This window comes from Cynocephalus volans, chromosome 11 (assembly GCF_027409185.1).
Source record: "Cynocephalus volans isolate mCynVol1 chromosome 11, mCynVol1.pri, whole genome shotgun sequence".
NCBI lineage: Eukaryota > Metazoa > Chordata > Mammalia > Dermoptera > Cynocephalidae > Cynocephalus > Cynocephalus volans.
The window spans coordinates 62270216-62282877 of record NC_084470.1 but is presented as its reverse complement, the minus strand read 5'-3'; the positions used below and the strand labels follow the sequence as shown (position 1 = coordinate 62282877).

The window sequence follows — 12662 nt, the reverse complement described above, 5'->3', positions numbered from 1 at the left end:
GGCTGGCGGGCACGCTGTCGGGACAGACTTGGGGCAGCTGGCGGTGTGGAGAATGAGCTCTGGGAGGCAGACACGGGGCAGGCAGGCGGGATGGGGCGGGCAGGCGGGATGGGGCGGGCAGTCGCCTTAAAAGCAGCCCGGAGGCCCCGCCAGCTCACCCCCTCAGGAATCTGTCAGGATTTCCTCCTGCATATCAGCAGCCTGCAGGCGGAAGAGAAGGCGCTGGCTGCTGACCCCTGCACTTGGACAACCTGGGTCCTGCTCAGGGCTGCCTGGCCCAGGACCACCCGCCCAGCATCACAGCCTGGAAGCCCACCAAGCCCACCATTAGCCACGGGATCTACCAGAGAATCTAGGTTCTATCAGGGGTTCTGAAGCAAATCCAGATGCAAATGTGAGCGCCTCCCCATCTACCTGCTGAGCCCAGCACATTTCATTAAGAGACTCTGAGGGTCTGGTCGTCAGGAGGCAGGGCAGCCCTGAACCAGTCTGTCTGACCCTGCCTCAACCTCTCTAATTGCTGAGTGTGCCACAGGGCTCTGACTTGCTGCCAGGCACCACTTGCCCCAGCCACTCCACCAGCTGGTCCTGCCCCTCAGCCACCACCACTCCGGACCCCCCATACCCTCCACGCACCCCTCCTCTCCCTGCTCCTGGCCCCTTGCTCCCGGGACCATCCTCTGCTCAGCAGCCTGTGCCCCTGTTGACTTCCCACTGTCCTCCAACCCCCTCTCCATGCTGGGCTGGCCTCTCTGACTCTCCCACTTTGCTCTGGCCACTTGGGCCTTTCTACTCCTTAAAAGCGAGTGCACTTGGCACATGCTGTTGTCTCAGATTGTCACAGGCTGGCTCCTTCTCATAGGTCCAGTCTCAGATCAAAGACTGCCAGTCAGAGAGTGTCCCTGATCCAGGCTGCAGGGTCGCCCTACACCTAGTTTCACCTCCTCATAGCACTGGCCACGGCTAACACTGGCTTGTTTAGTTTCTGTCTTCCCCACTGGAATGTCAGCTGTGGAGAACAGGGATGGTGTCTGGCTGCTACACATAGTAGATGCTAAATACAGATGTGAAATGAATAAAGGTTTTTATTATCCCTACTACTGGTGGGGAAACTGAGACTCACAGTGGCTAGGTAGCTTGTCCAAGGTCTCTCAGTGTTTCAGATCCAATCCCAGGTCTGCTGCCTGCAGAGCCTCCCCCAGGAGGTGCTGCCCTTATGGACACGGGCTGGGGACCCTGGTCCAAGTCAGGCTGTGGGGCCTCTGCGTGCCAGGCCTGGACATGGTGGGCTCTGCCCCTGGTTGCCACCACCCCCACTCCAGAGAGTACAATGGAAATGGAAATAGGCAAGAGCTAACCACAGAGCCTGGAGGCCATTTGTAATTGCCTTTGGTAAAGGCCTGGTTGAGGGAAGCTGGTTGCCCCACCTCCTCAGCTTGCCTCCATCCTCATCAGCTTGGAAGGGCCATTGAGCTGGCCTTTGAGGTCTGGCTGGGGGAGGCTGTGAGTGGGGAGATCCTCCCCTTGGTGATTCCTTCCATCTCCTGTCCCTCCTCCCACCCCATGCCCCCCATCTTTCCTGAAGGTGATGAGTCTTCCAGGATGGGATCCCCACTTCACTGCCCCAAAGGAATGCTGGGGAGCAGAGGCAGGCCTGGGAGCTGGCCGGTCACTCTCTACTTACCTTCCCACAACCCTGCCTGGCCCAGTGGCCCGGAGGCCCTGGGGGCTGAAGGTTCCGATTGCGCCAGGATGAGCCAGGTGAGTATGCTGAGGGCCCTGCTCTGGGGTCGAAGGGTGAGGCACAGGGCTGGCTCTCAAAGAAATCCCAGGTCTTACCTTCCTGAGGCAAACCTCATCTCTCTAGGATAGGCCTTCCTCCCCTGTCCACTGCCTAGGTCCAACCCCCCACGGGTCCTCCCTGCTGCCATTCAAAGGCCAACTTGGTGAGACACCCAGGCCCCACACACACCAGAGATCCTAGACTCCAGGCCTCACAACAGGCGGCTGCTTCGGTGGGGTCAGGCCCAGGTGTGACACTGGAGCCCTGCAGGACCACCTGAGGAGGTGGCATGCCTGACCCCAGGCATAGGGGCAGTGGCCTGGTATGTCAGGGGTGGCCTGAGGAGTTCCAGACTCTTCTCATTTGCCCCAGGCTTATGGTTTAGCCATAGCCCAGCATGGCCTTGTACAGAGAGGTCCCCTCACACCTCCCCAGTTACCAAGCGTGTGGCTCCTGGAAGGCTGCTCCCTTCTCCTCCTTCCTTTTCCCCAACACTTTCCCCTCCTATGTCTCCAGGGCACCCTTCCCCACCATGCCAAGCATGCCCTGCTGGGACCCCAGTGACCCTTGAAACAGAAGACACAGGCTGTGGCAAACTGCTTTATTGGAATAGAGAAAATAGGCAACAGGAATCACGTTTGGTGCTAGCAGCTTTAGGTCCCCTGCTCCCACCACCCCTCTCAGCCCCAAAGCCTGGGAGACCCCTGCCCTCACGGGGCTCTCCCGCTTGTCTGGACCAGGGGAAGCCTCCACTTGGAAAAACCACACGGGGTGGGAGCTTCCAATGTGCATTCTGTTATCAGCTTCATAATTAGCAGCAGAACGCCCACAACGATGCAACAGCAACAAAGAACTGGACTTGACACTTCAGGAAAGGACAAGTAAAACAGTAAATCAGATCCACAGTGCCACGTGTTAACAACAGTACTATGACAAGATACGACACTGGTGTGCCCGGCCATGCCACTCCAGGGGCTGGTAATGCACCCACAGGAGGGTGATGGCATACAACAGCCCTGGAGGGGCCCTGTGTTCTCACTCCCAACAGTGGAAAGAATTAAACTGAACACGCACCTTCCATTCTCTCTGAGGACAGTCAAATTAAGGTACCAAAAGGGAGGAGAAAACATTTTTAGGAGGACAAAGAAAGCTCGCCTCCCTGCCCCAAGTAGGCGCCAGGGTGGACACGGCAGACGGCAAGGGCTGGCCATAGCCCGGGCTAGCCGGTGAGCTCAACGGGCAGCTCGCGGCCGCAGAGGGCCTCCCACTGGCGGGCCAGCAGTGAGATGAGCTTCTCTCGGCTCTCAGCGCTGGGGACAAACACCTGCCACTGGACTTCCTGGCCCTGGCCAGCCCTGGCTGGGCCACCTGGCACCTCCCCGAAGTGGTCCAGGGTGACACTGCCCATGAGGTCATGGCCCTGCACATCATCAAAGACAAGGGTGAGGGCCTGTGGGTAGGTCTGGTAGCCCATGAGCACTCGGTCCAGGTCCCGAACGCGGCGGCCATCGTCCAGCCGGTACCTGTCTCTCTGTGGAGGCTCTTTGGCAAACTCGGGCAGTGGGTAATGGATGTAGTCCTCATCCAGGAGAAAGATCTCGACACTGGTAAGCAGGAGTGTCTTTGGGCGCAGTGGGCCCCTGCAGCGCCCAGCTGACGGTGTGCCCACCTGGAAGGCCTGCACGTACAGCAGGATGCTGAGGGCCGGGGCATTCTCCAGGTCAGCCATCTTCTGGGCCACGGTGAATGTCAGGTCCCCAATCTCCTCCTCGCTGGGGTAGGTGAATTTGACACGGCTTGAGTGGATAAGCTCGTAATTCTCCATCTTCCCTGCGGAGAGATGCCACCAGGGCTGTAGCCTGGAGTTGGCCTACGGTGGGGCTGGGGGAACCAGTGGCCCCAAGCCACCCAGAGACCTCAGCATGAGAGAGGCAGGAGAGGGTGCACAAAGCCCCCTCACTCAGCAGAGCCCCATAAGCCAGCAGCCCAAAGCAGACACGTGAGATGTGTCTACAGATGGCTGAGGAACTGCTATGGTGGAGACTCCGCACTGGAACAGCCCTACATAAAACCCTGGTCAGCTAAGTGGGAAAACAGAGACAGAGGCAGAGAGAGCCCTGGGGCCCATGACATCTGCTCAGGTGGCCTGTTTGTAGTCTGAGCTGGACGGGGTACCTGTGGTCTTGTTCCCAAATTCTGAGTAGAAGTCCTTGTCGACAGGCTCAGGTGAGGGCGTGCGCTCCAGCGAGGAGAGCACGGCCAGGAGGTGCTGGAGGAAGCGGTGGGTCAGGTAGCTGTCCCGCGTCAAGCACGTGACCACCTGTGCTGGGCAGGAGCCTGCACGAAAGAGGATGGTCATGGTCACAGGCCACCACTCTCCCAGCCCTGTTCCTGCCTCCCTGGGAGCCACGTTATTCCCTAGTGAGTCTCAGCCTAGATCCAAAGCCTAGAAAGCCAGGGCCAGGATGGCCCACATGGGGAAGCATCATGGGGCCCAGGGAGGCAGCCATTTCTCAGGCCGGAAGGGCTGAGACATTTTTCTGGAAGGGGATACAGAGGCATTAGGGAAAGAGTTTAGCTTTCTCTCTGCAGGAAGTGAGTCAGAAATGTCCTGCTTCTGAGCCCAGGGCCCGCTCTGCCTGTCCGTCCGTCCGGGCTGGTGCTTGTCGCACGCCCCGCCCCCCAGACGGGGGCGAGAGTTCTGCACTCTCAGCAGTTCCTGAAGCTGCTTCCTCCTGCCCTGGTTAACTGGCTCATGAGCAGAGATAACTCTGCCTATGATAACACATCCACACATAGAAGATGAATGCCCACTGGTGGCACTGGCCTTCACCCCCAAATAGGACAAAGCACAGTGGGTCACTTACCCGTCAGCCGGAAATACTGGTCGAAAAGCCCAACATTGACTGACTGCAGGTCGCTGAGTTTTAGAACAAAGCACTGGGAGATGTGGAAGGGACTGTTATTATAGTCGGTGTTTTTCTGATGCCAGAAATCTGTGACAGACAGAAAGGGACTGAGTGTGGCAGTGGCTGTGGCAGGCGTGCATGATGGTGCCAGGTATGCCACATGTCCAGCAGGAACGGGTCCCCTTGGCTGGCCTGGCCTATTAAGGCCTGGTGAGGAGCCACCATGGCCTCCACATATGCAAGGACTCGTGTGCAGTGTGATCTGGGGCCTGAGCCTGTTCCAGCTCAGTGGAGTCACCAGGCCATTGGCTAAGGCTCCCTCTCACTGAGGCCCAAAGGGGCAGAGCTGACCCGTCCCTCCTCATCACTGCCAGTTCCCAAGCATTTGCTGGGCTCTGCTCAGCATGTTCACATCTGGCCTTATGTCCCTCAAGACAACACCAGGAGGGGAGTGCTGAAATCCCTACCTCACACAAAGGACACTTGGCCCAAGTTACTGCTGCCTGAGACTATACAGCTTGAGACAGCCCCCAGCCTGCCCCGATGCCTACCCTGCAGCGGCTCCGAGAAGTAGCGGCGGAGGCCATCATGCAGCACGAAGTACACAGCCTTGGTAGAGAGCAGCACGCAGGCGGTCACTTCCAGCCCTGGGGTCTGGTAGAACACCACTGAAGACCACATGAGGTGCCTCAGCTCCTCATTTTCCACCTGGAGACAGAAGGGCTGGGTTGGGCCCACAGGAGAGCAGGACTGGGTGGGGGTACATGCCTTCTTTCCTCCTAGACCCCACCTGAAAACAGACTCCTGGGCAGGGCACCTCCTCCCCAACACCACCTGTCAGCCCCACCACCCTGATGACCTTGGATGGGAGTGTGGGAAGCTCAGCTCAGCTCGTCAATGTATCTGTAAACTCAGAAGCAGAGACAAATGAGGGGCAGGGTCTGTCTCCACAAGGGGAGGTGGTGACATAGAAAAAAACGGGCCAGGAGAGGGCAGCTCATGAACTCCCTACCCAGGCCTCAAAGCTATGAGCAGCTGAAGCTCAGAACTGCTTAACATCAGAGAAGTCTAGGACTTCTGAAGGCAAGCCCTGCCTCATCCTCAGGACCAACCACAGCCAGAACCCACACCTCTGTCCACATAAGCGCCAGTCAGCAAGAGCAGTGCCCGGCCACTACCTCGGCAATGCTGCTATGGAAGAGCTCGATGACGGCGTTCCCCCGCAGGCTGGCGATGTGCTGGAGTGACGGGCAGGCAGGCAAGTGTGAGGGGATCTGATTCTCCTCTGAAGTGGACTGGATCAGCTGTTTGCTCGGGTACAGGGTGGGAGCCTCAGCTTGTGCCAAGACCTCTGTTGCAGCTGGAGCTGGAGCCGGGGTCTCTGCTGGGGCCTCCTCTGAGACCAAAGCTGGAGTGGAGGCCTCTGCTGGGGTTGGGGCTGGGGCTGGGGCTGAAGCTGGAGCCGAGGCCTTCTCTGGGGTCTCTGCTGGGGCTGGAGCTGGGGCCAAGGCATCCGTTGGGACTGGTATCTTTGCTGGGCCTGGTGCTGGAATTTCCACTGGGGCCAGGGCCTCTGGCGGGGCCTTCTGGGGATGCTGGTCATTGCTGTGCTTCCCAATCCCCCCAAGAAACACCATATGAACACGTGGTCCTCAAATGAAGATTCATCTCACATGTATAACCTCAGAGCGTCAGGGGAGTGTGTGCATCACATACCACCTCTGGGGTCACTGGGGGATTTCACCACCAGGTTCTCTGTGGGAGGATCAAACAGTAGAGGGAAAGTGCCCAGGCCCTCTCTCCAAGGAGGGAGATGGGCAGATGGGGGCAGAGCCCCAGGGCTGAGCTAGCCAGACACATCTAACATAGGCTTTGGCCCATGGACTGAAAACTCATTTTGAGAAGGTGGCAGAGGCATCAAAAATGCCAACCCCGAGTCCAGGGTACTGACCAAGGCATACAAGGAGGTAAGAACCAAAAACTCAAACTGCCCCTCAGTTTGCCTTTGGGGCATTGTCAGGTGGCCTGGGGTCTCAGCCCACTCAGTCCTCCACTGCATGTAGCCTCAGCCCACATGGCCACGGCCACGTGGAGGCCTTTGTATGCCATCCTCTCAACTGGACCCAGTCCAGCTGTTGAGAGAGATTCCTGGGGCTCCAACTCTGCCCTTGGCTAAATACCCCCAAGAAGCCTCTGGACTGTCCTCCTGCTGTCCTAGGGCAGAGACACATCTGCTGGGGTGAGGCAGCGCACCTGGTTTCTCCAGTCCCCACTGTGGACAGGTTCCAGCCAGGCTTGGGGGTGGCAAGGAAATGAAGACAAGATGCCCAGCACTTGAAGCCTCAACACAGAGGAGGGAGGTGAGATGGCCAAGCAGGGCCACCTCTGGTACAAGCTGCTCTCTAGCACCTAGAGGCACTGGGGGGTGGGCTTCTCAAGCTGGGCATAAGAGGGGTGCCAGATTCAGCCTGGAAGAGGCCGGAGGCCCTTTGAGGACATCACATGGGGGCTGGGTTGGAGGAAGATGGCAAACCCTGTGAGATGCTGAGGACAGGAAGTGGTGAGAACAGGGTCCCTGCTATCTGCCAGGATGGAAAAGAACACGAGTTAGACTGTCTTAGGGGACAGGTGGGCAGAAAAATGAAGAGCTTTCTTTCCTAGGTGGGGGAAGCCCATGTGTAGCCAGGGAAACAGCAGTAGCAGGCAGAGGCACCCACAAGGGCACAAGGTCCCCCTTGAGCCCCAGATGGGGGTTAACTGTAGGGTCCCCCATTGGTTCCCTCTAACTCCACCCACAGGCAGCCCTGAGGGAGACCTAGGAGGGAGGCAGGGGAAGCCATGCTTAGTGGGACAGGAATGGGGGACAGGGGGAAATGAGGAGGACTAGGCTACCAACTCCTTCTCTCTCTGTACCTTGGTATCCCCCAGAAGAAAAGGGCTTTGGATGAGATGGCCCACCCAGCTCAGACACTCAGGTATTTTAGCCAGTAAAGTTCCTTCAGAAGGGCTCCTACAATTACATGCAACCCAGTCCTTCAAAAGAAGGAATGTGTGGCTTCTCAACAGGGTAAAACTGGGGAGCTGGGTCTCAGAGGGGTGGGGCCTTAATCTAATCCAGCCCACAGAACCAGCCACAGGACTGCTAACCCCTATGGATGAGGGGGAGGTAGATGATGCTTGCAGGCCATGTTTGGGTCCGTGGAGCAGAGTAGACAGAGCCAGGGCCAAAGTGACATCTCTCCTGGCCTCGGTGTGCTATAGACTGTGGCTCTCCCACTGGGCAGGCAAGGCGTGGGGCATCCCCCTTAGCCTGCCCTGCCTGAGTGGCAGGAGCCTGGGCCCACCTGTTTTTGTGAAGGGATGGCTTTCCTGGGCCTCTTCTAAAGCCTTAGGAGATAAGGAGTAGCCCAGCACCGAGATCGAGGGAGCCAAGGGCAACGCGGAGCAACAGGAGTGGCCCTGTGAGAGCTGGGCCAGCCACAGGGCCACTCAAAACCTGCAGATGCTCAGAGATCATGCACATGCCAACCCCGCACCCCTGGCCTCCTGAGAGGCTGTGCTTGATCTCACCTGGCCCTGCCCTTGGCAGGCTGGCCATCGATGAGGGGGCCCTGGGACCTGGCCCCAGTCATGGGGGTCTTGGCAATGACCACAGTCTTCAGGTCCTGCAACGAGGCCCGCAGCTGGTTGTAGATGCGCAGGAAGTGGAACTTCTCATGGGGCAGCACGAAGATGGCAGTGACAAAGCGGTAGCCCACGAGCAGCTCCAGCACGTGGCCATCAGCAAAGGCGCCCCGTGGCTGGGTGCAGCTGCGTGTGGGGTCCAGCAGCACAGTGGAGAGCGGCACCCGGCTGAGCTTGAAGCTGTTGCGATTGCGGCAGTTGTGGGTGCCACGGTTGGGCATGGGGTTGAAGTCAGCCTTGATGACGTTGAGGTGCTGGGGCGTGAGCAGCAGCCAGTAGGGGATGGCGGCAGACTTGACAGCCTCAGAGGGAGCACAACAAGAGCGCCGCACAGCCGAGCAGAGTGTGCAGCTGGCCCACTCGATGTTACCCGAGTAGTCCCCAGCGGCTGTCTGTACCATGCGTTTGTCGCTGTAGACCAGGTACACAGGGAAGCAGCCCTGGCTGCGCTCCTGGCAGCCCCCAGCCACCTTGTAGAAGGTAAGCAGCTGGCGCAGGAACTCCTGCAGGCTGGTGTGGCTGCCGTACAGGATGGGGCTGCACAGCATGGCCATGTGCTGGGGGGCGAAGCACGAGCGCAGGTCCGCATGAAACTCATGCAGGTTGGTGGCGTCAGAGATGATGAAGAGCGTGTTCTCACTGTGCCGCACCTTGAGCACCAAGCACAGCTCTGGCATGAGGAAGCCAAATTCGGTGAGGTCACCGTGTGGGAAGCAGAAGACGAAGCGCAGGGACGAGAGAATGTGCTGGCTGCTGCCTCGGGACTCCTGGTGCGGGATCTCGAAGACAGCAACGCCGAAGTCAGTGAGCACGAGGCAGGCAGCAAACTGGCGGATGCTGCCCTGCACGTGGATCAGGAAGCACCACAGCACCTTGAGGATGCGGATGTGCTCCAGCAGGAAGTCCTCGTCAGCACCCAGAGCCCACTCCAGAGCCAGGCGCTCCTCCTCAGCTTCTTCATCTTCCTCGTCCTCGTCCTCCTCCCGGCCTCCTTCCTCCTCATCCTCCACGTCTGGGGGCCCCATTTCAAAGTAGCGGTTCTCAGCTACATCCTCCTCTTCATCCTCCTCCTCGCCCTGCTCGCCCTGGCCCTCCTCTCGCTGGTTGGCGGCCTCAATCCAGGCAGGCAGCTGGCGCTCAATGGCCTGCCGGATCAGCGTGCTCAGGCGCTGGATAAAGTCCTGGTTGGTGGCTGTGTAGCCAATGCAGGTAAAGGGCAGGAAGATGATCTGGCCAGATCCGGGCACCACCTGGACCTCTGGCTCTGCGTGCTCCATGCTGGGTGGGGAGAGGCCAGGTCAGTGACACGTTGGCAGGGGACAGCACTGTCTCCCATGTCCAGAGCCTGTGGCTGCACCCTGACCCCAAGGAACCAACTCAAGGTTCCCTTAAGATTCCCACATAGTTGAACCTGCTCCCATGACAAGGGCCCTGGTGGGGAGCAAAGTGTGGACAGCTGGAAGGCTGCAGTGGCCAGTTTAGTCAGAGAATACACTTCCAAGGACTTAGTCTACAGGGACCCAGCGCAGCCCTGCCCAGACCACACTGTTTTCCACAACAACAGTGCCACAAACACTTCTCAGTCATTCAGAAGCTGGCGCAAGCCCTGGACACAATGAGCGTTCCAGGGTGCGAACCCACTTCTGATAATGGCTCCCTTTAGGGCATCCAGGGGCAGGGAATCTGGCTGGGCAGGATTAAGACCGTCACATTTAAATTCCAGCTCCCTTGGGTTACTACAGCCCTCCCAAGTAGAATAAAAGTGGGTAAACTTCTAGGGCCGGCCCGTGGCTCACTTGGGAGTGTGGTGCTGATAACACCAAGGCCACGGGTTCGGATCCCTATATAGGAATGGCCGGTTAGCTCACTTGGGAGAGCGTGGTGCTGACAACACCAAGTCCAGGGTTAAGATCCCCTTACCGAACATCCGTATAAAAAAAAAAAAGTTGGCAAACTTCTGCTGTAAAGGGTCAGAAAGTAAATATGTTAGGATTTGTGGGCTAACCTTATCCACCTGCTCTTTTTAAATAGCACTTTAAGAATGTAACTGTTATTCTTAGCTCACAGGCTGTGGACCAAACCAATCTCGATGCGCCAACCACCAATGTAGGATAACCCACATGTCAGGAGAAGTTTAGGGATTAGAATTAGGAAACACAGTGGAGCCCACCTCGTACGTTGATTTAAAGAAACAGTTCTGTAGGGTGTGTGTGACAGACTGTTAACAAAGCCCAGCTGGCTACCACCAGTGGGCAGCTGAGCACGTGCAGAGGGCAGCACGGCCAGGCCCAATGTGCCTTCCAGCCTCTTCCTTACCTTGCACCGCCAACAGCTCCCAGCACACCCCTGAAGTCATCAGAAGCTGCCTGATAGAGAGAGACGCAGTCAGCCCACCCACTGCAGCCATTCCCTGGCACTTCCTGAGTGCCGGATCCTGAGCCAGGTGCCCTCCCTCACTGCCCTGTGTAGGCTCCTCACCATCCCCACACTCTACTCTGGAATCCGCAGGGGCAGAGACTCACCTGGGTATCCCACCAGTACACAGCAGGGCTGGGATTCCCACCCATCTGACCCCAGCCCACACTCCCAACTCAGGGCCACAGCCTCTCGCCACTCTCCAATGGTCTGGCATCTGAGGGCTCCTTGTGCCACCTGAGGGTACAGGTGGACAGTCTACCAATTTGGTCTGGCCCTGACTGGCCAGCAGTGGATGTGATGAGCAGAGGTGGCGGAGCCCTGGCCAGGCCCTCCCAGCAGTCTCTGTGCAGTGCAGAAGAACTAGGGCTCATGAACCTCTTGCCGTGTGGCCCTAGGAGGGTGGAGGAAAGAGTGCGATGGAGCGCTGGGGACAGATGAGGGCCCTGCAAACTGTCCCAGTGTCACTTGACCATGACCCCAAGCACATGGCTAATGTGCTTTCCTCCTCTCTTCCTGGGACACAGAAATGTTTCCGGAACCCTCAGCAGCAGCCACAGAGGAGGTGCCGGAGTCACACTGTGTCCCAGACTACCAGAGTGACACATGGGGAGGGGCAGAATGGCCCCAGGGGTGCCAGACAGCAGGGGAGGAATGCTTCCCGATGGGTTTGGAACCAAAACAAGCCCCCTCCCACCAGCCTTCTGAGCTGCCTTCCCTAGGGCACAGTGATAGAGAACTGCCTGTTCCCACTGATGGGGGCGGGGGGGGGGGGGGGGGACGAGGGGGGGGGGAGGCTGAACAAAGACCCTTATCTGCTGTGTTTGTCAAGAAGACTCAACTAGAGATGTGTCCAAGAGAAAGACTGTGTAGGCAAAGCAGAGGACACCAAACCCTTGAAGCATCTGCCACAGCTCCAGCCAGGCCACTTCCTACTGTAGATAACATCAGGCAGAAGAGCCGGCCTGCAGAGTAACAGTTGCCAGAAGCAGGAGGAGGGCATTACCTGTCCTGCAGGGATGGATTCCAAGGAATCAGAGCATCCCTGGGCAATGGGCTGGTCCTCGGGAGTCAGACTGTCGGTGGATGAGAGACTGCTGGCCAAGGCCTCCTCCTGCACGAACATGATTCCTGAAGAGATCAGGGGTGGGCGGGTGGGCGGGGAGAGCAGCTGTTCAACAAGGGCTGGCCTTTAGGCTACCAAGCATGGCCGGGGGGCAGGGGGGCTAGCCAGACCCAGAAGCTCAGCCATGTGGATTACAGAACATGGAAAATGTTAAAACTGAAATCTCAAAATAACTCAAGAAAGAACAAATGACTGCTTATCTAATCTCAGAGATAGGCTTTCTGGGCAAATGCAAAGGAAGAAACTGATAGGTGTGACTCCATAACAATTAAACTTTTATAGATAAATTTTTAAAAACTAACCTAAATAAAAATTAAATGAAATGAGAAAAAAGTACTTGCATTATTTGATGAAGGTTTATATCTTTAATCTGTAAAAAGCTCTTACAGATTATAAAACCGGGGAGGAGAGGGAGGGGAGAAGGTTGGAAACCCCACTGACTGGAAAAGACATGAGCAGACATCCCACGGAAGAATGACCAACAAATACAACATATGAAAAAAACGCTCACCCTCACAAGTACACAAAGAAAGGTGAGTTGAGGCAGACCAGTTTTATCTTTCACTTTGGCAAAGGTCAGATTGTGCGACCTGGCCCCAGCATAACTGGGCAGAAGTGGGCACTGGGGTGTGAGCTGGCCCACCCGCTGGGAGAGCAGTTTGGCAATATGTACATCAAGAGCCTTAAATGTGTTCACTCCTGGAACATTTTCCCAAAAAATGACTAGACATGAGCCCATCCATCC

General features: G+C 57.4%; 1 protein-coding gene across 3 annotated transcripts in view; it reads right to left on the bottom strand.

Annotated features, from left to right (window-relative positions):
- Positions 1-2377: 2377 nt before the first annotated feature.
- The window catches only part of NISCH (nischarin), a 33681-nt gene continuing 23396 nt past the window's right edge, over positions 2378-12662 (bottom strand). For 2 of the 3 annotated variants that reach the window (XM_063113894.1, XM_063113892.1), the window contains 9 exons: positions 11798-11922; positions 10693-10742; positions 8263-9654; positions 5871-6297; positions 5244-5400; positions 4651-4779; positions 3959-4120; positions 3307-3613; positions 2378-3203 (listed from right to left, as the gene is read on the bottom strand). In XM_063113894.1, coding sequence (XP_062969964.1) covers positions 2885-3203; positions 3307-3613; positions 3959-4120; positions 4651-4779; positions 5244-5400; positions 5871-6297; positions 8263-9654; positions 10693-10742; positions 11798-11922 — 3068 coding nt within the window. In that variant the 3' untranslated portion in view covers positions 2378-2884. Of the gene's footprint in view, positions 3614-3958; positions 4121-4650; positions 4780-5243; positions 5401-5870; positions 6298-8262; positions 9655-10692; positions 10743-11797; positions 11923-12662 lie in introns of all 3 variants that reach the window. The other variant, XM_063113893.1, reaches the window with a different exon arrangement.